This window comes from Odocoileus virginianus, chromosome 5, assembly GCF_023699985.2.
Source record: "Odocoileus virginianus isolate 20LAN1187 ecotype Illinois chromosome 5, Ovbor_1.2, whole genome shotgun sequence".
Classification (NCBI taxonomy): Eukaryota; Metazoa; Chordata; class Mammalia; order Artiodactyla; family Cervidae; genus Odocoileus; species Odocoileus virginianus.
In genome coordinates, this window is record NC_069678.1 from 9,488,408 (window position 1) to 9,514,709 (window position 26,302).

General features: G+C 43.5%; 1 protein-coding gene across 1 annotated transcript; it reads left to right on the top strand.

Annotated features, from left to right (window-relative positions):
* Positions 1–24,776: 24,776 nt before the first annotated feature.
* KPLCE (KPRP N-terminal and LCE C-terminal like protein) lies at positions 24,777–25,738 on the top strand. The gene has a single exon (XM_020898257.2). It carries the CDS (start codon positions 24,777–24,779, stop codon positions 25,563–25,565), a length of 789 nt encoding a protein of 262 aa, XP_020753916.2. The 3' UTR covers positions 25,566–25,738.
* The last annotated feature ends 564 nt before the right edge of the window (positions 25,739–26,302 follow it).

Genomic DNA, 26,302 nt, shown 5'->3' on the forward strand with positions numbered 1-26,302 from the left:
AAGCAGGCCATGGAAGCAGGGCTCAAAGACCTTACTTGGGGATTGGAAAAAGATGGGCTAAAACACTTCTCTGGTTTCCTTAGAAGTCACCTCATGAATATTCATCCAGGGCCTGGATCTTTGGGGATCTACAGTCAGTTCCTCAGCACTCAGCCTGAGGGAGGCTGTGGCTGGTAAAGCCCCTGCCCTAGAGGCGATTCTGGAAGCTCCCATGGTCTCTTGGGAGGCAGGGACAAGGACGCAGGGAAATGTCAGGAATGACCCAGCATGTGCCCGTTTGTGTAGGAACCACCTCCTGCCCCTCCTGGGCCAATCCCGGAGCCAAAGACACCCTGGCCTCTAGCATCTCATCCATTCTGACTCCCCAGGGAGTCCTGTCTGTGACCAGGGTGAGTGGGAAGTGGAGCCAGAGGGACCCTGAGCAGGACTAGGGAGGAGTTGACTGCTGGGAGGTTAAGAGCAGAGCAGAAGGTGGGGAGGAAGGAGGGGGGCTGTGGGAAGAAGGGGCTGTCTTAGATTCCTGCTACACTGAGTAGTAATAACACTCAGAAGAAGAGGGAAAGACTGACCTAAGAAGTATCTGGGCTTCCCTGGTGGCTCAGGCTTTAAAGAATCTGCCTGCAGTGTGGGAGACCTGGGTTTGATTCCTGGGTTGGGAAGATCCCCTGCAAAGGGAACAGCTACCTACTTCAGTATTCTTGCCTGGAGAATCCCAAGGACAGAGGAGCCTGGAGGGCTACCGTCCATGGCATCACAAAAAGCTGGATACTACTGAGAGACTAACAACACAGCACCAAGAAGTCATTGGCACTCGACCATTCTGGAAGCTGTCCTGGGTTAAAAGGTGTGTATTGACTTCACTGAGATTAGGGGCCTATTTATATTAAAATGATGGCACTTGAGAAACTTGAATTCTGCATGCAAGTCTTTGAAGATGGAGAAATCCCTGCTTCCAAGGAGAATAAATGTTCACTACATTTGGATTTAAATCTATGTACTTTTAACTCAGGGAAAAATTTATATTATTTCTTTCTGGATGCTTTTCCACATGTCTCAGATGTATTTATCATGAACTCATTAAATTCACTTAAGGAGATAAAGAGCATGATTCTTGATTTAACCTATCAAAAACTCCAATTATTCTCTTGCAGGTTGATCAATCTCTTGCCAAGATGTCCTGCAAGCAGAACCAGCAGCAGTGCCAGCCGCCTCCCAAGTTCACCCCCCCAAGTGCTGTGCCTCTAAGTGCTCCCCAAAGTGACCCCTGAAGAGCCCCCAGGTCTCCTCCTGCTGCATTGTCAACTCCAGGGGCTGCTGCGGCTCTGGGTGTGGGGGCTGCTGCCTGAGCCACCACAGGCACTGCAGGTCCCACCACTGCAGACCCCAGAGCTCTGACAGCTGCGGCCAGTCCTTGCAGGGCTCCAGGTGCTACAGAGGCTCTGGGGCTGTTGCTGACCCAGACCTTTGGTATCACAGAGAAATCCATAGAAGAACCTCAAGAGTGAAGCTTTTCCCTCTTCCTCCTCTCTTTGTGGGGTTCTGAAGACCTGTGACGTGTCCTGGTCGTTTTGATCACCCAAGGTTTTTACTGGATCCTGACCCTTTCCTACTTCCCTTCTCACGACAAGAAAGCTCTGTTGCCTACTTACAAGATGCCCTCAACATTTTCCATCCCATTCTCTTGAAGTCCCCTACAGCTCAGCGTCCTTGCAACACACAGACATAGGATGCCTTGGTAAGAATGGAGTCTGATAAAGGGTTAAACGACCAGAATTTTCCAGAAAGGTAATCGTAGAAGAGTGATTGCTTAATAGAGCTTCTCAATGGGATTGCCCTGGGCAATCATGGACTGTGAGCCCTGGGTCCTCTTAGCCCAAGAAGTCACCGGAAGAACCTGGGGATCCCTGGGCTGAGCATTTTAGGCCACCAGCAGACTGGTCAGTTTAATCCATCATGCTACATGTAAATTATTTTAATTTTTCTGCATACCATGACAACCACATTTGAAAATTATTTGGAATTTGAGTAGATGGAGAAAGGTGTATTTAACAGAACTCCTTCCATTTGATTTAAAATGGTGTCAGAGAGTGACAGGGTGGGCTCCCTGTGTTATTTAGCAACTTCCCACTATCTATTTTGCACATGACAGTGTGTATATGTCAAGGCCACTTTCTCAATTTATCCCACCTTCGCCTTGCCCTGCTGTGTCCATAAGTTCGTTCTCTACTAGGACCATCAGTACCATTTTTCTAGATTCCACATTTATGCATTAATATATGATACTTGTTTTAATTTTTCTAGTCTTATACTTCACTCTGTATAAGAGGCTCTAGCTTCACCCACCTCACTACAGATGGCCTAGAGGAATGGAATGGGCGAAGGGGAGGTAGGCTCAGGAGGCAAGGACAAGAGCTTGCCTCCCCTTCCCCACCACTGGCTGATTCATGTTGTTGTACAGCAGAAACCAACACAAAATTGTAAAATGACTTTCTAGCAATTAAAAATAAAATAAAATAAAATGCTTGGCCTGAGATTTGGTACCCCAGAGGGACAAGCCTAAATGATAACTCGTTGTCACTCAACTACCTTCTGGGGGGGGTGAGTCTGCCTCATCCTTGTCTTCATTTATGTCTCAGCCTCTCCTTGAAGCAAATCTTACATAAATGTTTAAATAATCTAGGCTGAGGGGTACTGAAGTCTGATCCTGCCCAGTCCCTCTGGCTCAGTCCATGGCTAAGAGAGACAGAATGGCCTGAGGGTCACAGGGTATAAAACTAGGATCTGGGCTAGGCCCATTTTCATTTCTGCCACCTGGCTCATAGCTAAGCTTCAGGCAAATTGAATCATCAAAATGTAATACTTTTATACTTCAAAAGACACTGTCAGGAAACAGTAAATATAATTCACAGGATGGGAAGAAGTATTTGTAAATCATAAATCTGATTTAAGAGATTGTATACAGACAATAAAGTCTTCCCAGGTGGTGCTAGTGGTAAAGGACCTATCTGCTAAAACAGGAGATGTTAAGAGATGCTTGTTTGATCCCTGGGTCAGGAAGATCCCCTGGAGGAGGGCATGGCAACCCACTCCAATATTCTTGCCTGGAGAATCCCGTGGACAGAGGAGCCTGGTTGGCTACAGTCCATAGGGTCACAAAGATTTGGACATGACTGAAACAACTCAGCACGCACGCATGCAGAGTATATGAAGAACTCAACAACTCAATAAGGGAAAGGACATATAACCCAATTAAAAGTGGACAAAGGCTCCGAATAGGCATCTCTCCCAGAAAATACATAAGTTCACAATGGCACATGAAGACACCCAGCATAATTAGCTGTGGAGTAATGCAAATCAAAACCAGAACGGGACTCCACTTCACACCTACTTGGATGACTATAATAAAAAAAGACAGAAAATAGCAAGGGTTTACAAAGTTGTGAATAAATTGGAACCCATTGCTGGTATGGATATAAAATGATGCAACCGCTTTGGGAAACAATTTGATAGTTCTTCCAAATATGAAACATGGAGTTGCCATATTGTCTTGCAATTCCACTCCTGGATTTGTCTCCAAGGGACATGAAAACATACATCCACATGAAAACTTGGATAAGAATGCTCATAGTCATTCTATTTTTAACTGTTGAGGAATCATTTTTCCACAGTGAGTACACCATTTTATACCCCCACCAAGAATATATGAGTTCCTGTTTTATTACACCCTCTCCAAAGCTTATCTTAAAAAAAAAAAAAAAAAAGTTTGTGGAAGCCATCCTAATAGCTGTTTTTCTAATTCTGTAAAAGTGCCATTGGGGTTTTGATGGTGATAAGAACTACCATATGATCCAACAATCTGGGTGTATAGCCAAAAAAATTGAAATCAGGTTCTTGAAGAGATATCTGTACCCCCTTTTCACTACAGCATTGTTACCAATAGCCAAGATATGGAAACTAATAATATCTAAAAGTCCATTGACAAATAAAAAGATAAAGGAAATGTGGTATACACATGCAATGGAATAATATTTATCTTTGAAAAAAGAAGGAGCTGAATAGGTGAATGGGCAGGCCCTTCACAACAGAAAAAAATTCATACAGTAAATAAGTGCAAAATGAGATGTCAAAGCTTATAGTTATTTGGAGAACTATAATTTTAATAAAAAAGGTTTAATATCATTTTGGCAAATATGAAATGCAATAGTTTTATAATATTAAATACTGAGTTTGATAGAGATATTACTGTAGACTATGGTGGAGCGTCAATTGTCATATAGTCATTGTGGGTAAAATTTCCATTACTATTACAACAAAAAAATGGCATACTATCTGTCTCAACAATTTAAGAATTTGTTAAGTAGTCAAACATTTACATGTGCACACAAGAACACTCTTTAAAGAAGTTCAACAGCTCAGTTACAGTTGGAAATCAACTGTAAAGGAAAAATCAGTTACTGTCTAAATGTCCAACATTAAGAGGATAGATACACAAACACCGACATCTTATTCAAGGTATATGAGGAAAGGAGGAGATGGTACAACTGCCAAGGCTCTGACAGTCCATGAATATTCCTTTTACCACCACCAGGTGATAGCAACACCCATGGAAGCAAGAGCAGGCTTGGCTAAGAGGCCGATTAGTCTAGAGGCTGATTCACATTTGGTCACTACTCTCCCCAATATCACCATTGCCAACATCACCATCAGTAGCTCCATCAGTAGCTGCAGCATCAACAAGCTTAAGTCAACATCTAATTGGCATAACTTGCTTTCTAAATACGCTCTTCCTGTAATCACCATAAAAATCTCTCTTTAATGCTTTATTTACTAATCAAATATGCCCTGGAAACCTCATATGAGGATTCATTGTGGATTGAATTGAAGCTTTTAGACCAGCAAATGAAGCAATATTAATTAGTTACAATAAGGATGGCATATAATATGTTCTTCACAAGGAATCTCAATTAGTCTGAGGTCAGGGAAGGTCTAAAAGGAGTTGGATACTCAGGTTCACTTACAGAAACTTCTTTCTTTAAGTGACAGCAACTGCCTTTTCTTTTCCAGGCTTACCTGGAACTTCTTGGTCTCCTTTTGTGATGAGAAGCTCCTGTTTATATACACTGTTTATACAGAACAGCCTGCCTCGGGGAATCCTGCCTCTTTGCCTGAATGTTAAACCAAAGTGCCTTTGTTCAGGACCTTGTGGATATCTACAGAAAGAAGAAATTAATACACCCCCACTCTGGGTTGGCCATTCCAGGAGAAATTTGCAGGATTAATTGTCTTTTTTACTTTACTTCCTCACCTCCCCCCACCATTCTGGATACTGGCATCCAGACCCCAAAAGATGGTTATTTTGAGACACAGTCTGCTGGCTTGCCGAATAAAGTCATATTCCTTGCCTCAACATCTTGTCTCCAATTTGTTAACCTACCATGCTGCAAGCAGAGCTAGCTTGGACTCGGTAACAAGCTCTGGCATGTATTTGTATCATACCTTGCTTTTGTTGTGTATGTGTCTGTGTTAGAAATTCAGTTTGGCTTGAATTCAGTTTGGCTGAAATTAACAGTGCTTAAGTAAACTAGAGGACTGAATTTGTTGTTTCACATCCTGAACATCTGCAGGGATTAGCTCAGGGCGACTTGGTAGCTCCATGATGTCCTCAAGGATCTGGGCCCCTTTCCCCCTGCCCCTTCTCCATCCTTAGTTCTGGCTTCCGTCTACAACACTGTCAGAACACAGGCTGCTGGTCTCCAGTCACCATGTCTGGGTCTCAGACACAAAGAAGAGAAGATCTGTGGCAAAAGGCAACCACCAGTTTAGTGAGCTCCATCACTGAGCTGTCTTAAAGCTCCACTTTTAGACATTTTCACAGTTTTCCTCAATTATAGATAAGGCCAAATCAGTAGTTTCCCCTCAGGAAGTCCCTAAATAGAGTGCACACCCCAACCAAAGCCATACCTTTGGGAACTCCCAAGTGAGTCGCTCAGTCATTTCTGATTCTTTGAGACCTCATGGACTATATAGTCCATGGAATTCTCCAGGCCAGAATACTGGAGTGAGTAGCCTTTCTCTTCTCCAGGGGATCTTTCCAACCCAGGGATCAAACCCAGGTCTCCTGCATTGCAGGCAGATTCTTTGCCAGCTGAACCACAAGAAAAGCTTTTGGGAACTCCCAAGGTGATTGCCAAATTGATGTTTCTACCTCACCTGTGTCATTGGCACCTCCTCACATCTGGATCCAGGGAGGTGGCATTACAGGTATGAGTTTCCTCACTTTTTGTGGTGAATGTTATGCCCGATGTCCGAATCCCCGAGCGGGAAGAGAGAAAGCTACCAAGAGACAATGCAAAACGCAAGAAGGGAGTTTATTGCTAGCTCGAGCTAGGGCCCCCGCTGTGTCCAACGCAGTGGCGCACAGGCTGAGAGCCCCGAGCCCGGTTTTCTACCCATATTTATAGAACATCCAATTTCAAACATAAGCAGGGGTCATTTAGCGAAGCGGATTGGTGAAGGTCACAGGGGTGATCCTGTCAATTGTAACACCACATACCCAGTACATGCTGCATCTAGATACCCAGAGGTCCAACTACTGTTTCCTACAGAGTCATACTGTGCTTGAAACTGCTAGCTGCCCTCAATAGTCAGTCCCTCTTCTTCCTTTAGTTTAGAACATCTCTATTACCAAAAACAGCCAAGAGTCTGGTGTGGGGATAAGGAAAACTACAAAGTTTTCTTCCTTCCTTCCTCCCCCCATCACTGCTCCCTGCTCTCAGGTACAGAGACGCCTGGCCCTGCAGCTTCCCAGGGGCGGCAGAAGATGGACTCAGAGTCTTACAGCTCCAGATGCAGCGCTGAGCAGAGCAGAGACAGGGAAGAAGCTGAGAGGATAACTTTGGAGTTGTGGGGGCTCAAAGCAGAGATGTGGCTGGGCCTCTGGGCAGAAAGACATTTCCCCAGGAGCCTTTGATTTCTTAACATAACAGTGACCTGAGCAAAAAGCTCCTGATCCCAAGATCTAAGAATCTCCTCTTCTAAATGCTCTGTAGCTCAACCTACATGCTGGTCCTAGAGGAATTCCAGTCATTCCCAAGGCCTCCTTGGTGGAGACAGCGAGGAGGCTGGGGAATGCCAACAGTGACTTGGCACATATAGGTTGTGCAAGGACCATCTGCTCCTGTCAGAGCCGTAGTGGCTCATCCTGGAATCCCTGCATCCCCTGAAGGCAAACCCAGGACAACCTTGTCATTCATGTCAACTCCTCAAAGATGAGTCTACAGTTAGGAGTGAGCCAGGGTGAAGGTGATGTGAGAGCAGGAGCCTCACGCAGGAGGCTGCAAGCAGGAAGAGGTGGGACCTGGCGAGGCACCAAAGGAGAGAGGCTGGGGGACCTGGAAGGAGAAGCTTGCCATATAAAGGAAAGAATGCTGTTGCAAATTAGGTTTGTTCCAATTGTTATCAGAATTAAATCCAGCCATTCCAGAAAGAAATTCAGTAGTAACATAGTACCCTGCAGAGTTATCCATTCCAGAAAGAAATTCAGAAGTAACATAGTACCCTGCAGTTATTTCCATTTACAAACACTTTGGAATGTCTGGTATGTGCTTATCAACTTTTTTGGGTGGGGAAAATCAGCATCTGTAAAGGGGTCTATAACCTCTGTCTGCATCCTGCTTCCTGAGGAAGGGTTGCCAGGCCCTGAGAGTTTTCCCTCTGTGTCAGTACACCAAGCACCCTACAAGTCTGGAGAGAACACACAGCACATACCCTCTCTCCCCTGAATTCCTGGCATGCACATGTCAGGGCTTAAACACAAAAGCTCAACAAGGGATAGACCATACCTTCTTTATATCCAGTTCCAAAAGCAGAAGAAATGGTTTCTCACATTCTTTTAGCTTTCAGACTTTATTCAATATTTCCATGAGAGCTAATTGAAAAACATTAATAGAGAGATAGCAGCATAGGCTAGATGTATCTGGAAAAAGTTTGGACTGCATGGAGGGTTGATGGAATCTCAGTAGTGATGTTCTGCTGGCAGATGAGAGTCCCCTGTTCCAGGCAGAGCGACTGTCAAGAGGACCACAGTGCACTGCTTCTGGGCATCACGCTCCATCTTGGGCTCCCCGTGGACCCAGAGTCACACTGCTGTGTTCCTCCTCATGGTCTGCCTCTGCCTCTGCCTAGAGGAACAGAGCTGTTCTGGGCCTGTCCTGTCACTCATAGGGGAGCTTCTTCATTTCTCAGTTGGACCATGAAGAACGAGTAGGTAATTTCTCTTCCTTCATCCCATCTCTAACCAGCTCTCTGGGTAATGAGGCATGGGGAAATGAGAAAGAAGACCACCTCCTAAAGAGGCAGGGAGCCTCTGGCATATTTTATGGTCCTTCTCATTCACCTTGAACTGAAACTATCTGCTCTGGAGATAATTTAAGAGATCTAAATTAAAGCTTTGGTAATGAGAACTCAAAACATCTGAGTCCCTCAAGCTCTCTCTGGGGCATCACATTATTTCTTTTTTTAGGGAAATAAAGTCACCCAATGCCAGTTTTCCAAAAGCCAAATTTTTGCTCACCATATTAGTTCTAGGTGGGTTGTTCATAAAAAATATTTGTGTTTTATATGATTGCTAGTTGAAAATTAGCTTGATTTCTCTATATTAATGTCTTCCATGGTAGTTTTTAAGGTTTAGACAGTTAGACTGATTGAAATCCATGGACTGATTGAAATCCGTCATTGCTTTAAAATATTCACCAGATAATTGTTCCAAAAGTATGAAAAGAGAAAGGAAGCAGGATCTTGTGATGGGGAAGAAAACTCATGATCAGAGATCAAGACCAAAGCACTGGCCTAGGCGGGTGGGAGGAGGTCTCAGGAGCTATGACAGTGAGGTGAAAGAGGAAAGGAAATACCCACCAGGATGCCTGGGGAAGGAGACAGAGAGGCACAGAGGCACCAGGGGAATAGGGAGAACCAGGCTGAAGGCAGAGGATAGTATGTCCCTGATGTCAGGGGAGTGTAATCACCTCGGTTCTGTCTCGTCACAACAAAGATTTGAAGCAACGGACATTAAAGTCCTTGGTGTGTCACAGCTCTCGGACAGTCCATGTTATGGTTCTTGGACAGACCAGTTTTATTTAGAAAATAAAGGAAAATACATCCTCGAGGCATGAGGGCATGCTGACTCAAAGGACATAAAGAGAAGAGTGAGAGAGAAAGAGAGAAAGAGTGCGTGCACTCGGGAGAGAGAGAGGACCCTGGCCCTTTGACTCCTCTTTTTATATGTTTTTTCCCTCTCCCTAGGCTTGCCGTATGTATTGGGCTACCAGGAGTGCTGTTTGTTCTACCTGAGGTCCTCACTCCGGTCCTCGGACCTTCCTTTGTTCTATTTTTGCAGGCCTTTTCCTTGTCTTTTAGCCACCGCCATTCTGGACTCCTTTTTCCTATTCTAACTACCTAACACTGATAAAGCCAGGGTCAATGAAAAGCTATGTAAAACAGAAACTTTCATCTAGAGGATTGGGATTTAGAGTCAGGAAGATTAGAAAGAACTGTAAGGACAGAAAAATCTTGTGACCGTCAGCCCTGGAGTCCTCTCACTTCTGCACTTCTGTCACCTGGATGAGGGAAATGACCAAAAGACAGGCCCCTCTCCTGCAGGCATTTCCCTGCCCAATCTCCTCTTCCCTTATCAGAGAAACCTCGTGTGTGTGTGTGTGTGTGTGTGTGTGTCTAAATGTAAATATTAATTTTGTTTTATTATAAAAAAGAAAAGATGCTTTTTGTGGAAACTTGGAACATATGTGGACTGGAAAATATAATCCGCAATGCATGGCCACTGTTGGCTCTAGGCATTAACATTCTTCCTCTGTTTACACTTTTATGTATCTTTGATTTTAAGATGAAAGCAATATTTTATGTTGCTCTGTTCACTGATTTTATACAACAGGCAGTTTTGATTACTGTAAAACATGATAGAAGCTTAGTTTCACATCTTAACTAGTCTTCCTCCAGGAAGTCATACAAAGCAAAAAGGAGCACAGGATGCATATGAGTAGATACATACACACAGAGACGTATATACTATATATATCCCTACATGTTCGGTGGATCTGGGATACAGAGAAAACCTACAGCCTCTGAATGATGTGAGGGTGTGGCCTGCACGGCTGTGGGTGGAACTATGGGGAACAGCAAGGTCAGAGCAGCCTGGCAATGGCAAGCCTCAGGATAATCTGCTGATTATCACTCCCAGTGATACTCACTCCCAGGAGAGAGCTCCACCCTGGGTGGGAACAGCCACGAATAGGACTAAGATGAAATTGGGGGGTGTCTGCAGATCACTAAATTGCTCATGGCAGAAGATCTCTGCCATGAGATCTTCCAGTGGCAGATCTCTGGAAGCAACAGCCTAGCAAAGGGACTGGAATGCAGAGGCAGGTCCCCTGGTAGCCGAGGCCAGTGGCAACATGGAGCTGAGGAGTGTTTGGGGGTCTCAGGGCTGGCTTTAGACCTTCCCTGAACTAGATCAGATCCTGAGAGTCCAGGTGAAACAGCTACCCATGCTTAGTCGTTTAGTCTTTCATTGTAACAGAAGGGGGAGCCCTTGAGCAGAGAAACATGGAAAGTTAAAGCAGGTCCAGCCCCACCTCTATGGCTTCCACAGAAACTTCCTGCTAAAAGTTGGTCCAGGAAAATCCAACTTGCAGAACTGTGTAACAAAAAGCCATAAACACAGAAACCATAAGACATTAAATAGTGTGAAAAAGTACACTGAAGTTCATTCTTTAAAACACACACAGGAGACAAATGTTGCAGCAAAGATGAAAAGAATAACCTGTCATTTGAACACGAACATTGCAATTTTCAGGCTTCCCTGGTGGGCTCAGACTGTAAAGAATCTGCCTGCAAAGCGGTTTGATGGGTTTGATCCCTGGGTTGGGAAGATACCCTGGAGGAGAGCTTGGCAACCCACTCCAGTACTCTTGCCTGTAGAATCCCTGGACAGAGGAGCTTGTCGGGTTACAGTCCATGGGGTCACAAAAAGTCAGACACAACTGAATGACTAAGCACAGCATAGAATTACAATTTTCATGGAACAATTGAAGTTATGAAGAAGAACCACAAATAACAACAATTTTGTTGTTGAGACAGACCCTGGTTGTGAGCAGGAGCTTTTAGTTGATCTGTGCCTGAGTCTTAATTTATAAAGGTGACAACATGCAGGGGCTCTTGCAATTGGGAATACTTATTACTTTAATTTCCTAAGAGAAGGCAACACACCAGGCAGGGCCACATGGGGGTGCACCGGGTTTTGGAGGCAGCAGCAGGAGGGAAGGGAAAACAGAGACCATAACCCTTACTGTGTTTTCCACGGGACAGGAGCAACAGTTTAAGACTGGCTAGTTTGAATAATTCCAGCAGGCTTTGGGGAATAGGGACTGTCTCCAGTTGCCTGGTGCCTGACCCTGGGATGGTTCAGGGCAAGAGAAATACTGTCTTGGTGTATGAGAGTTAGAAAGGAGATGGGGCATAGACTTGGGATTGGTTGGTGTGCATATGAAACGTGGAATTAGCTAGCTCTGGGAGGGACAGTCTTTCCCCATCAGTGGTCCCTAAGATGTCAAAACATGATAAATAAAGGAAAAATATATTTTTCATTATAAATAATGCAAACAATATCATTATTACAATAGTTTACCAGGAAAGGCAGATGATTAAGCAAGCAGTTACAGTAACTCATGTTATGGGTGAAAAAATTGGGGACCTAAGTTAGCCTGGGTGTCAGGAAAGATGTAAAAGAAACATTTTGCCCAAATATTTATTGTTCCTTTGAATTCTCTGTTTTGTCAATTTTCTTTTTTAATAATACCCCTTTATCTTTAAGCACTTAGTGTTTTACTTATTTATTTGTTTTACTGTCTTCTTATTGATCATATCAGGTTTTGAAAGTTTCTAAGTTGAGACTAGGGTTCTACACAAATATTCTGACTCTTGAATTTGGCTGCTGCCATGCCCAGTCTACTCTTTCTGTTGTGTTGAACATCAGGGTTACTATCTAACTTCGGTGTTTGTGTTTCTCTCTCCAATTTAATTGTGAACTCTGAGTGCAGGGGCTTAGGTTGGTTCGTCAGTATTTTTCACAGTCACAGGGCACAGTTGCTCACAGATTAAAGGTCCAGATGGGGGTGAGTTTGTTATGATAACTGTTCCCTGTAACCTGTGACTTTATCCCTGTTTCCATGAGACTCTCAAGTGAGTTTTGAATGCCTTGAGATTGGGACATTGTATTAGTGGGGTGACAGGAGGACATATCTAGAAAAGCACTTGCCAGGAAACTCTTTTTTCCACCCCTATTTCAACTTATGCATTCTGAGCTGGCAGTCACAGTTACCACAAAGGTAGTTAGTTCCTGGTCTTTGAAGGGAGGGAAAGCAAGTTTGAAATTTAGTCATCTTCCTTGTCCTTGTTAGAATATCATTCACACAAGTAGCAACTTTGTCATCATTAAGCATCTATTTTCCAGAGGAGATGTTGCTAGAAGTGCAAATCCCACCAAGATGTCCTCTCAGTGGAACCAGCAGCCATGCCAACCCCCTCCAAAGTGCCCCCAAATTGTCCCACCTCTAAGCATCCCCCAAAGTGCCCACTCCAGGGTCCAGCTCCCTATCCATCTCCAGTCTCTTCCTGCTGTGGCCCCAGGTGTGGGGGCTGCTGCCTGAGCCACGCAGAGCCCGTCTCTTCCACCAGCCTGGGCACCAGAGCACCTACTGCTATGAATGTGAGTTCTCGGGGGGCTGCAGGTGCTGTGACGGCCCTGGGGGCTGCTGCTGACCTTGACCAGACCACAAGAAACACTGAAGAAGGGCACTATAAGAATGAAAGGACAAAGGACCTACTGCAGCCTAAAATTTTACCCTCTTCTCTCATATCTTTCCTTTCTGGATCCTCATCAGTTAAAGAAACGGAAAATTTGCCTCTCAAAAGCCATCCGTGTTATGCCTTGGATTTTGTATTCTATTGGCCTCATGTTAGTATCTGTATTTCTCAGATTGTTGGAAAAATTCTAAAGCCTTGCTTTGCAACTGTAAGCATTCCTTTCCCTATTTGTAGTTTTTATTCCACTTTTCTTCTCTTTTACCTAAATCCCAATCTTTTTTCCCTAGATAGAAAGTCAGATTTACTGAAGAAAAAAACAACCAATTAAACTTAAATGAATTCATGTTTAATGTATGCATAACTTCAAGAGAGTTTAAAATGTTGCCGTTTCATGTAATGCCAATAAAGAAGGGTTGCCTAGAATTCCAAGATGAGTCTGACTTAAAAAAAATATTAGCACGGGGTAGGAGAAATGGGGAGATATTGTTCATAATACAAACTTCCAATCTGAATAGGAATAAATTCTGGGATCTACTTTAGAAGAATTGATGCTTTTGAACTGTGGTGTTGGAGAAGACTCTTGAGAGTCCCTTGGACTGCAAGGAGATCCAACCAGTCCATCCTAAAGGAGATCAATCCTGTGTGTTAATGGGAAGGACTGATGTTGAAGCTGAAACTCCAATCCTTGGCCACCTGATGTGAAGAGCTGACTCATTTGAAATGACCCTGATGCTGGGAAAGATTGAGGGCAGGAGGAGAAGTCGCAAAGAATTGGACACGACTGAGTGACTGAACTGAACTGAACTCACAACATGGTGGTTGTAGACAATACTGTACTATATACTTGAAAGCTGATGGAGCATAAATCTAAAATGTTCTAAACACTAAAAAAAAATTAAAAATAAAAAAATCAAATGTTCTCAGCACTAAAAAATGGCGATTATGTAATATAATAGAGATGTCAGCTAACACTAAGATGGAATCACATTTCAATACATAATTATATCAAATCAACAAGCTTTACAACTTAAACTTATACAATGTTACATGTCAATTACATCTCAGTAAGGCTGGAAAAATATTAGTGATAAAAAATAAGCCATGTCACTGAAGTAGTTTGCACAGAAGATCCTATTTACTTGAATAAAACTGTACCTATTGCCTCATACATACATCTTTAAAGCAATCTCTCTCTCATTAAGATAACAGAATCGTTACAACTTTCTCTGGGAACTGATGGAGAAAACGTACAGATCTTTAAGGCTATACTCACTAGTTGTGACATGCATGTACCAAAGTCTGGTTAAATAAAGTGCTGTTGAAACCCAGACTTTTAGTTTTAAAAGAAACCTATACACAGAGACCCACTCTGTCCTAGAGCTGGGGAGTCCCTTTTTACAGAGTTCTGCTGGTTTGGAGCTCCCTCTAAAGCAGAAGTCCTGGATATGGCAGATTAGGTATTGTAGACCCATTTTAGCTTGTGGTCATGCAAGGGGGAGGAGGCATTGAACGAATTCACTGAGAGGAAACACTGCAGAGCTGAGGTAGGCATAGCTTGCACACTCAGGTCTTCTGAGAAACCTGTTTTTAAATAAACCGAGTTTGTTGTTATTGTTCTTGCATTTACCACCACTTGAAATTACATATTTCTTTCTTTTCATTTGCCAAATGCCTCTTACTTTCTCCCTGAAGAAGACTGTATTCTGTAATTTATATTATATAAGCTTCATGATGTCAATGTCCAGTCATGTGAACAGAGACCACTCTGGCTATTTGAAACAGAGAAGAGTTTAATGCAGGGACTTTTTTTTATAGAAGTCTTGGAATAAGACACACAAGAACTAAGGGTGCAAAGTGCAATATGATGACTATAGCTAACACTGCTTTTCAATACATAGAAAGTTGTTAAAAGAGCGAACCCCATGAGTTCTCATCACAAGGAAACTTCTTCCCTTTATCTTTCCTTCTTTTTCTTCTTTTTATTGCTTCTATATGAGAAGATGGATGATAGCTGAACCTATTGTGCTAATCATTTTACAGTATATGTAAATCAAACTGTCATGCTATGGGCCTTAAATATACACAGTGATGTATGTCAATTGCTTCTCAATAAAATTGAAAATAAATGAATAAATAGTCAAACTCAAAAAAAAAAAAAAAAAAACACACACCAACCTTAGAGAGACTGAAGAAGTAGAAGGGCTGCTTGGGTGCTAGCCAAAGATATGGCAGCATCAGGGACAGGGCAACACCACCCAAACTCCTGTCTGGAGTCCTAGGACATGCTGAACAGCTGGGCTTGCCCTGTAGGGCACAGGAAACAAAACCATACATCTTCATCCACTCACCCAAAAAAGGACTGTTGTGGTGGATCTCATAACACTATTTGAAATTCTGATCCTGAACTTCTTGAAATGATGTATTGGGATTGAGAATGTGTGGCACACAGTGGCTGATGTGGCCAGGTGTTGTTTGATGAGGTTACAGCTTTTCTGAGATATAATTTATCTGCATTAAAAGACAATCCCTATTTTTAACCCTACCCATCTTCCTCACTGTTTTTGCTCAGGGCTGAATGCAACTGAGGTTACAGCTGATGAGGGATAAAAGACGGCTGTACTAGCAAAACTTATCAACATTCAGTTAGTACTTGCTCACGTTAGGCATGTTCTTTGTTTCACAGTAGTATTTGCTCGCACATTCAAGAGATATTAATTAGGTAGGTACCTATGTTACAAGAGCAGTTTTAAGATTTAATAATATGCGTGGGGATTCCCAAGTGGCACAGCATTAAAGAATCTGCCTGCCAATGCAGGAAACACCAGAGATGCAAGTTTGATCCTTTGGTCAAGAAAATTACTTGGAGTAGGAAATGACAATGCACTTCAGTATTCTTGCCTGGAGAATTACATGGACAGAGGAGCCTGGTGCGCTACAGTCTATGGGGTTCGGTAGAGAGTGACATGACTGAGCACACATGCATGCATGCAATATGTCACTTATGCATGCATGCTCAGTCACTCTAATATAAATGTGAACAAAACAGATAAAAATTTCACCCTCCTTGAGTATATTCTAAAATGGGAATACAGATGACAAATAAGATAAATAAGAAAATACATACTATTTGCTCATTCGGCAGGTATGTTTTGAGTGTGTCAAGCACCTGAGTAAGACATTGTGGATACAGCAGTGAACAAAGGAGATGAAATTTCTTTTGTGATACATTTACATTTTGATGGGAGAAAATGGAAAACACTATATATGTAAAATGGATAATGCATTAAACAGTTCTAAATTCTGAGGAGAAAAATTAAGCTTGGAAGAGAGGCAGGAAGTGCCAGTGGGTCTGGGTTTTCATTTTAAACAGAATCAGCAGCAAAGGCTTCCCTAAAGTCATATTTGAATAAAGAGTTAAAGAATGTGAAGTAAACATGTTAGTCACCTCCAAAATGTTAGAACATTTTTAGTAGAGAAAAAAGTAAGAGCAAAGTTCTCCAAAGCAGAGTGCCTGAAGAGTCAGATGAGCTGCAAAGAGATCCATGCGGCGGGGGGAGAGAGAGGGAGAGTGAGTGGGACCAGATGTGAGGGATCAGGGAAGTAAGGGGTGGAGTCATGAGGTCAAGTCTGTGAACCCCTTTAAAAGCGATTATACCAAACTGAACCAGGAAGAAATAGAAAATCTTAACAGACCCATCACAAGCATGGAAATTGAAACCATAATCAGAAATCTTTCAACAAACAAAAGCCTGAGACCAGATGGCTTCACAGCTGAATTCTACCAAAAATTTAGAGAAGAGCTAACACCTATCCCATTCAAACTCTTCCAGAAAATTTCAGAGGAAGGTAAACTTCCAAACTCATTCTATGAGGCCACTATCACCCTAATGCCAAAACCAGACAAAGATGCCACAAAAAAGAAAAGTACAGGCCAATATCACTGATGAACATAGATGCAAAAATCTTAACAAAATTTTAGCAAACAGAGTCCAACAACATACTAAAAATATCATATATCATGACCAAGTGGGCTTTATCCCAGGGATGCAAGCATTATTCAATATTCAAATCAATCAATGTGATACACCACATTAACAAATTGAAAGAAAAAAAAATATGATTATCTCAGTAGATGCAGAGAAAGTCTTTGACAAAATTAAATATCCATTTATGATAAAAACCCTCCAGAAAGCAGGAATAGAAGGAACATTCCTCAACATAATAAAAGCCATATATGATAAACCCACAGCAAACATTATCCTCAATGGTGAAAAATTGATAACATTTCCCCTAAAGTCAGGAACAAGGCAAGAGTGCCCACTGTCACCACTACTATTCACCAAAGTTTTGGAAGTTTTAGCCACAGCAGTCAAAGAAGAAAAAGAAATAAAAGGAATCCAGGTTGGAAAAGAAGAAGTAAAATTCTTACTGTTTGCAGATGACATGATCCTCTACATAGAAAACCTTAAAGACTCTACCAGAAAATTACTAGAGCTAATCAATGAATATAGTAAAGTGGCAGGATATAAAATTAACACACAGAAATCACTTGCATTTCTTTACACTAACAATGAGAAAACAGAAAGAGAAATTAAGGAAACAATTCCATTCACCATTGCAATGAAAAGAATAAAATACTTAGGAATAAATCTACCTAAAGAAACAAAAGACCTATACATAGAAAATTAGAAAACACTGATAAAAGAAATCAAAGATAACACAAATAGATAGAGAAATATACCATGTTCTTGGATCAGAAGAATCAATATAGTGAAAATACTACCCAAAGTAATCTATAGATTCAATTCAATCCCTATCAAGCTACCAACGGTATTTTTCAGAGAACTAGAACAAATAATTTCACAATTTGTATGGAAATACAAAAAACCTCGAATAGCCAAAGCATTCTTGAGAAAGAAGAATGAAACTGGGAGAAATCAACCTGCCTGACTTCAGACTATACTACAAAGCTACAGTCATCAAGACAGTATGGTACTGGCACAAAGACAGAAATATAGATCAATGGAACAAAATAGAAAGCCCAGAGATAAATCCACGCACCTATGGACACCTTATCTTTGACAAAGGAGGCAAGAATATATAATGGAGAAAAGACAATCTCTTTAACAAGTGGTGCTGGAAAAACTGGTCAACCACTTGTAAAAGAATGAAACTAGAACACTTTCTAACACCATACTCAAAATACGAAAAAATAAACTCAAAATGGATTAAAAATCTAAATGTAAGACCAGAGACTATAACACTTCTAGAGGAAAACATAGGCAAAACACTCTTGGACATAAATCACAGAAGGATCGTCTATGATCCACATCCCAGAGTAATGGAAATAAAAGCAAAAATAAACAAATGGCACCTAATTAAACTTAAAAGCTTTTGCACAATGAAGGAAACTCTAAGCAAGGTGAAAAGACAGCCCTCAGAATGGGAGAAAATAATAGCAAATGAAGTAGCTGACAAAGAATTAATCTAAAAATATATATAAGCAGTTCCTGCAGCTCAGTTATAGAAAAATAAACAACCCAATCAAAAAATGGGCCAAAGATCTAAACAGACATTTCTCCAAAGAAGACATACAGATGGCTAACAAACACATGAAAAGATGCTCCACATCACTCATTATCAGTTCAGTTCAGTTCAGTTGTTCAGTTGTGTCCGACTCTTTGTGACCCCATGAACTGCAGCATGCAAGGCCTCCCTGTCCATCACCAACTCCCAGAGTCTACCCAAACCCATGTCCATTGAGTCGATGATGCCATCCAACCATCTCATCTGTTGAGCCCTTCTCCTTCTTCCCTCAATCTTTCCCAGCATCAGGGTATTTTCAAATGAGTCAGCTCTTCGTGTCAGGTGGCCAAAGTATTGGAGTTTCAGCTTCAACATCACTCCTTCCCATGAACACACAGGATTGATCTCCTTTAGGATGGACTGATTGGATCTCCTTGCAGGAGATCCAAGACTCTCAAGGGTCTCTCAAGGGACTCTCAAGAGTCTTCTCCAACACCACAGTTCAAAAGCATCAATTCTTTGGCACTCAGCTTTCTTTATAGTCCAACTCTCACATCCATACATGACTACTGGACAAACCATAGCCTTGACTAGACAGACCTTTGTTGACAAAGTAACGTCTCTGCTTTTTAATATGCTGCCTAGGTTGGTCATAAGTTTCCTTCCAAGGAGTAAGCATCTTTTCATTTCATGGCTGCAATCACCATCTGCAGTGATTTTGGAGCCCCCCAAAATAAAGTCAGCCACTGTTTCCCCATCTACTCGCCATGAAGTGATGGGACCAGATGCCAAGATCTTAGTTTTCTGAATGTTGAGCTTTAAGCCAACTTTTTCACTCTCCTCTTTCACTTTCATCAAGAGGCTCTTTAGTTCTTCACTTTCTGCCATAAGGGTGGCGTCGTCTGCATATCTGAGGTTATTGATATTTCTCCTGGCAATCTTGATTCCAGCCTGTGCTTCCTCCAGCCCAGCATTTCCCATTATCAGAGAAATGCAAATCAAAACCACGATGAGGTACCATCTCACGCTGGTCAGAATGGCTGCTATCAAAAAGCCTATGAACAATAAATGCTGGAGAGGGTGCAGAGAAAAGGGAACCCTCTTACACTGTTGGTTGGAATGAAAACTAGTACAGCCACTATGGAGAACAGTGTGGAGATTCCTTAAAAAACTGGAAATAGAACTGCCATACAACCCAGCAATCACACTGCTGGGCATATACACCAAGGAAACCAGAATTGAAAGAGACACATGTACCTCAATGTTCATCACAGCACTGTTTACAATAGCCAGGACATGGAAGCAACCTAGATGTCCACTGGCAGATGAATGGATAAGAAAGCTGTGATACATATACACAATGGCCCATGGGGCTCTGAGACATGTGGGCTGGGGTTTTCATCTTTCAACAACCCATAGGTTCACACAGTGGGAATCCTGGGTGACCCTTTCCCACATATGTGAAAACACTTCTGGTTCTGTAGAGGATGTTTCTTAGGGGCTTGAATTGGTTTCTCTCATGATAGCCTTGGTGGCTTTGAGGGCAGGGAGGGAGGCAAGAAAGAGGCCAGGTGATGATGCTTCCTTAACAGGGCTGCTCCGTGACCACATACTGGAATGTGCCCTAGATGGGATTCAGAAATTCCTGTCTAGGATCTTCTCTTACCTGGATGTGTGGCCTTGAGTAAGTTTCTTTCCTTCTGTGCAGACCTCAGTTAAAATATAGAGGGTTAACTCCATGCCTGTAAATGTCCTCACTAGCCCTCAATTCCATGACTCTACAATATAATCTCCCAGTCATCTGGGGGGGACCCCCAGTTGTCACTGGACTAATGATGGAGTGGATCTTAGAGCTGAGTCTGGAACAGAGACTCATGCAGATACGGGATCTAATGGAGGGGACCCCCATACTATCTTCTCAGACATTGCAGTGACATTTTTCACTGGACTTCAAGGTTCCTGTGCTCTCCACCTCCTGGGAGGTGGCTTCTCACTTCCTCTTTCCACAGGAAAGGAAGGACTCAGATTTTTACCTTCAGAGCATCCACAGACCCTGATCAAAGAAAGCTCACAAGAAGAGGGGAGATCCAGGCCCTGTCCTCAGAGAACAACATGTCAACTTGGGTACTTCCCCCTCTGATTTCCTGGTTGGGGTTGAAATCTTGATTTTGTTCACACACTCAGGAGCACAACTTCAAACACCTTATAGCACATACAGCTAATGCTGTAAAGAACTCTAGAGATAACCTAGTATACGTTAGCTGATTCTCCAGGTGGCAAATCCTGAAATGAGCTAACCAGTGGGACTGCAGAGAATGCTAAAGACCTGAAGATCTTCCTAAGAAGAACAGCTAGGCCAGATGACGATGACGCAGGTACTGACCCAGTTTATGGCAAAGACCAGACCCTATGACTTGTGTTAGTACTCTCCACCTCAGAGATGCCAGAATTCTGAATCTGTGATTCTGTTATTCTGTGAATTCACAATTCTCTCTGCCTATTACACTGTGAGTTTACTGGACTACTATTGCTTGAGTCCAAGTCTCTGATTCAATGAGTTTGTATCTAAAGAGATAAACAGGGCCTTGTAGGGATAGCCCTGTGACTCATCCTGGCACTTACTCAGTCATCTGACAACTCTGCCTTGCCTTCCCACCTATAGAATAGGTGGGGCACAACCCACCCACCTGTGGCACCTGGAAACAGTATCTCTCACCAGGGATGTCAGTGCTACCTGAACATGTCAAGCCCATTAGTAGAGTCTGACCCCACAGAGCAGGACATTTGCCAATCAGAGCTCACAGATGACATGAGATGGAAAGACTGGTTAACAGCAGGATGGGCTCTCACCACACAGGGGGAGAAGATGATTGAGACTGCACTGTCCATGCAAAGCATCCCCATTCATTCATTCATTCATCTAGTCAGAGTTCCCTATGTTCGGTGCTTGAGGCAGGTGACATACAGGGAACATGTCCACAGTCTCCAATACATGGGGATTATGGTCCAGTGGGAATAACTCCATGGACCACTAGGATGTGGATATATTTCCTTTCTAGAACAAGCCCTTATAATCACAGGATATCATAGTCAGAAGGGGCCTCATCTAGCTCTTTATTTCAGAGTGGAAGAAGGAAAGGTCCGGAGATGGAGGGCACAGTGGAATCACACTGCCGTGGCAGAATCAGAACCAGGGCTGAGTTCTACCTGTACCTGGAAGTGTCTCTCTAAAATGCCTTAAAATAGCTGTACTTTTAAAGTGTTTTCTTCCTTGTAGAGTTGAGCTGTCCCATCCTATGTACAAGATAGTGGGCTTAATGAATGTGTCTGTTGAGTGACTTAAAGGAATAAAGCGCTTAAAGGAATAAAGCACTTAAAGGAATAAAGGACTTAAAGGAATAAAGGTTATAAAGCATTTTGGATTTTAACACTTGAAACATTTGCTGTGGTATGAACAATTTGTTGTGGTAGGAAAAAAAAAATGAAATATAAACCCAGGTTCAAATATAAACCTGGGGTTCTACATCTACTACTTCTAGCTATGGGAGCTTGAGCAAGTTTGTTTACTTATTTGAGACACTTATTGTAGGAACTAAATTTAATGAGTTATCCCATGCGAAGTACCTGGCCTCAAAAAAACATCATCTCTTTCCTCTTCTGTTTGCACAATGTCAGGCCTGGGTGTTGATGAGCTTACAGGTCTTAGGGAAATTGAGGGTCCTTAATGGACAAATGCAGGAGCACCTCTTACCCTAGAGGCCTCAGGGCCCATGGTGGGACCTGGACTGGTTGATCTAGGGGAGTGGTAGTTTGGAGCCAGTGCTAGTCTCAGGATTAAGGTAATCTACACTGGGCAACCCAGCATGGCCTGATGGGAAGAGTGTGACTCTGAAACGAAACATGCTTGGATTCAAGTGATGCTCCATTGCCTACCAGTGGCATGACCTTGGTGAAGTGGTTAGGCCTTGGATCTTAGATTCTTCTCTTTAAAAACAGGGCAGAGGAACTTCCCAGGTGGTTAAGGATCCATCTTCCAATGCAGGGGATGTGGGTTCAATCCCTGGCTGGGGAACTAAGATCCACCAGGCTGCAGGGCAACTGAGCATGCTCACTGCAACTACTGAGCCCATGCACTCTGGAGCCCATGAAAGATCCTGCATGATGCAACTAAACTCCATGCAACCAAATAAATATATATTAAAAGACAGGGCTAGCGTAGCCTATGTTTAAGGGTTATTGTGAAGATCAAATGAAGTAACACAGGTGAAGAAGCCAGGACAGTATGCAGTACATTGAGTACATTAAGAACATAAGTGCTTAATACATATATTCCCATCTCTCTCTCTATATCTACTGTACTGGGAAGGGAATGGAGGTAGAGATTCAGGTGCTGGTGCTAACTTGTTTCACTTTGTGACCCTATGGACTCAGCCTGCCAAGCTCCTCTGTCCATGAGATTCTCCAGACAAGAATACTGGACTGGGTTGCCATGCTCTCCTCCAGGGGATCTTCCCAACCTGAGGATCAAACCTGCATCTCTTAAGTCTCCTGCATTTGCAGGTGGGTTCTTTACCACTGGTGCCACCTGGGGTTTTAGAGATTCAGGGACTATACTATGTCCAGAAATAAGAGGCAATATGTTGTAGAGATAAAGACCATGGCTTATGAAAGCAGACTGCCTATGTTTGAACTCTTGCTCTGGTATTTGCTTTGTGACAAGGAGTAACTTACTCTTTGGGGGCTTCAGTTACAGGACCAGCTATAAGTGAACATGCATTGTGAACTCTTTGGCACATTAAAAGAATTCAATTAAATTCCCCCTGTTCTAGGTCCTTGTGGATCTAGACCTGATAGTGAAGTCCAGGAAGGCTAGGATGAGGGAGTTTATAGCACATGAGGAGGAGAGGAGAGGCAGCCTAGATATAGAGCCTGGGGTCTGGGATCATCAAGTACACACCCAGTTTCCTCAAGAAACTTCGAATAACCTGCCAGCCTAGAACAAGCCATTTCTTGGGGGGTGCTTTGCTGCCACATTGAGGCAGAGCCTGCAGGGCCAAACTCTTTGGGCCCAACAACTCAGGCCAGCAGGAAGCACCATGGAAGCCCTCAGAAAAAACACATCACTTAGGCTGGGAAGATTCTGTGTAGCTTTTAGTACAGTTTGTGAAGAATTGAGGCCCTAATTACATCTTGAACAAGTCCTTGAAGACTCATGTGATATAGAAATCATTTCATAATGGCAGCTCTTCCAGGCATCTCATCTCTCATAACCCTTAGGAGAAGACTGACTAGTTTCATGAAGAAAGTGATAGGAATCATTTATCTTGTGTTCAGGAAAATTCAATGTCAAGCAGAGACATGCCTTGCCTCTGATGATGGGCCAAGCATACTGGGGAGGAATCTCGCCAATGCCATGCCAGGCCTCGTCCTTGTGATCTCATGCTTCACTTAGATGCCATTAAATTGCTTCATTGCTACCCTATAAAAGGTGTCCCCAACAGCCAGTTCCTCAGATCACTGGCTTCTTCCAGTCCTGCTCGACCAGCAAAGAGGGTAAGTCTATGCCTGGGACAGTGACACAGAAAGAAGGAGAGCCTTGGTGACACTTGGCTCTTGGGATGAGGGTGGTCAGGATGAGACACAAAGGGGAGTCACTGGCTGGAAGCTCAGAGTCTGGAGTGTGAGAGGAGAGGACCAGCTGTTAGTTCTGCGTGAGAGGGTTTTGCAGAGAACTGGGTTGCCACCCTCTCCTTCTTCGAGTTCAGCTGTGCCATCCTCTCTTGGGTCCATTAATGAGGTGCAAGGACAGTACCACTGATCCAAAGAGCAAAAGGTGGAAACTTATTCAAATTTGTCCTACCTCTGTTAGGATCAGCTTGAGACTCAGGTTGATTCAGCCTCTGGTGATGTGAATTTGGAATCCCTGGGTCCTGGCTGGCCAGGCAGGAGGAAGAAGAGAAGCCTCTTGTGGGGGACTTGGTGAGGAGGGGAAATCAGCTGGGAAATGATAATTTCCCAGGTGAATTCATAATGTAGAAGTTGATGTAGGTGAAACAAGTCACTTGAAGAGTTGGGTAGAAACATGGAGATCTCTCTGTCAAACTCTTCCTCTTCATTTTCCATTTTGGAAACAGATTACCACAGGTGAGCAGTGACTGATGCAAAGGCACCCAGCTCAGATAAAGTCACAAGAGCTGAGCCTAGGATTCCTGATTCTGAGTCTGCCCTAACTCCAGATCTTGGTGCCTGTGACCTTCTCAAAAAGGTTACCACTTACAGGCCACTTTATCCAAAGGGGAAGCTGCAGGTTTCCTTGGAAGCCTTCTTAGATCTAATGAGAACTTTCTTTTCAGATTTTGCAAAGCCACAGAAAGATGTGTGACCAGCAGAAACAGACACAATTCCCTCCATCTTGCGTGAAAGGTTCGGGATTGGGGGTTGTGCAGGGTACCAAATGTACTTCTGTAAATTGCCCACCTCCATGTCCGACTCAAACCTTCGTGAAATGCTCACCTCCATGTCCAACTCAAACCTTTGTGAAATGCCCAGGTCCATGTCTGACTCAAACCTACGTGAAATGTCCACCTCTGGGTCCAACTCAAAACTATGTGAAATACCCAGCTCCGTTCCAGACGAAGACCTATGTGAAATGTGTAACTCCTTGCCAGACCCTCGTGAAGTGCCCAGCTCCAAGCCAGACGACCTATGTGAAATACCCAGCTCCCTGCCAGACATTTGTGAAGGGCCCTGCTCCATGCCAGACGACCTATGTGAAATCCCCAGCCCCTTGCCAGACCCAGACATACTATGTTCAGACCCCTGCTCCTTCCCAAACCTACTATGCTCAGGCTCCTGTAAGAGGCTCAGTCACCTCATGTTGTGTCCCTGATCCATGCTCTGCTCCCTGTTCCACCAGCTACTGCTGTCTGGCTCCCCGGACCTTCGGGGTGAGTCCCCTGAGACGCTGGATCCAACGGCCCCAGGACTGCAACTCAGGATCGTCAGGTGGCTGTGAGGATTCCGGATGCTGTGACTCTGGGTGCTGCAGTTCTGGGTGCTGCAGCTCTGGATGCTGTGGCTCTGGGTGCTGTTGTCTAGGAATTATTCCCATGAGGTCCCGAGGTCCTGCATGCTGTGATTGTGACGATGACTGCGACTGTTAAATACAGAACAGCTCTGCTCCAGCACTCACCACCCTGCTCTATCTTCTGGGAGACTCCCCAGCTTCTGCTCCCCTCCCTGTATTCAAATCTCATTGCTCCACCTCCCTACCTTGCTTTGTTATTAAGGCAGCCTACCAGAGTTAGCGCAACTCCCAAACTCTGGCAAGAATAAAGCTTTGAATGCAGTTCACAGTGACTTCCTGTTTATTTGGTTCATATATACACTTTTCCCTCGGAAACTCATCTACCTTCCCCACTCTACCCTTGTTTCTCAGCAAGACGAAACATCTGCAGGGCATGAACAAGCAGGCTGGGCTGGTGGCCCCTGGGGACCCTTTTGCCTCCCAGGATGCTGGGAATAAACTTCCCTAGGCAAGTTAAGCTTCTCAGGTGATGCTAGTGGTGAAGAACCTGCCTGCTAATGCAGGAGATGTAAGAGACGCAGGCTTGATCCCTGGGTTGGGAAGATACCCTGGAGAAAGAGCATGGCAACCCACTCCAGCATTCTTGCCTGGAGAATCCCATGGACAGAGGAGCCTGGTGGGCTATGGTCCATAGGGTCACAAAGAGTTGGACACAACTGAAGCAACTTAGCAGCACACATGTTATCAGGATCTGGGGCGGAAGATTTTGGGGCTAAAGGACACCTCTCTCTTGCCCTCTGATCAATCTGAGGAAAGGGTATGGCCTTGATGAGGATGTCCTGGTAGCATGACCACTGGACATAAACTCAGAGT

Bases quoted from the DNA above. Each gene is read 5' to 3' on its own strand.
- KPLCE (XM_020898257.2), top strand. From the start codon at position 24,777: ATGTGTGACCAGCAGAAACAGACACAATTCCCTCCATCTTGCGTGAAA.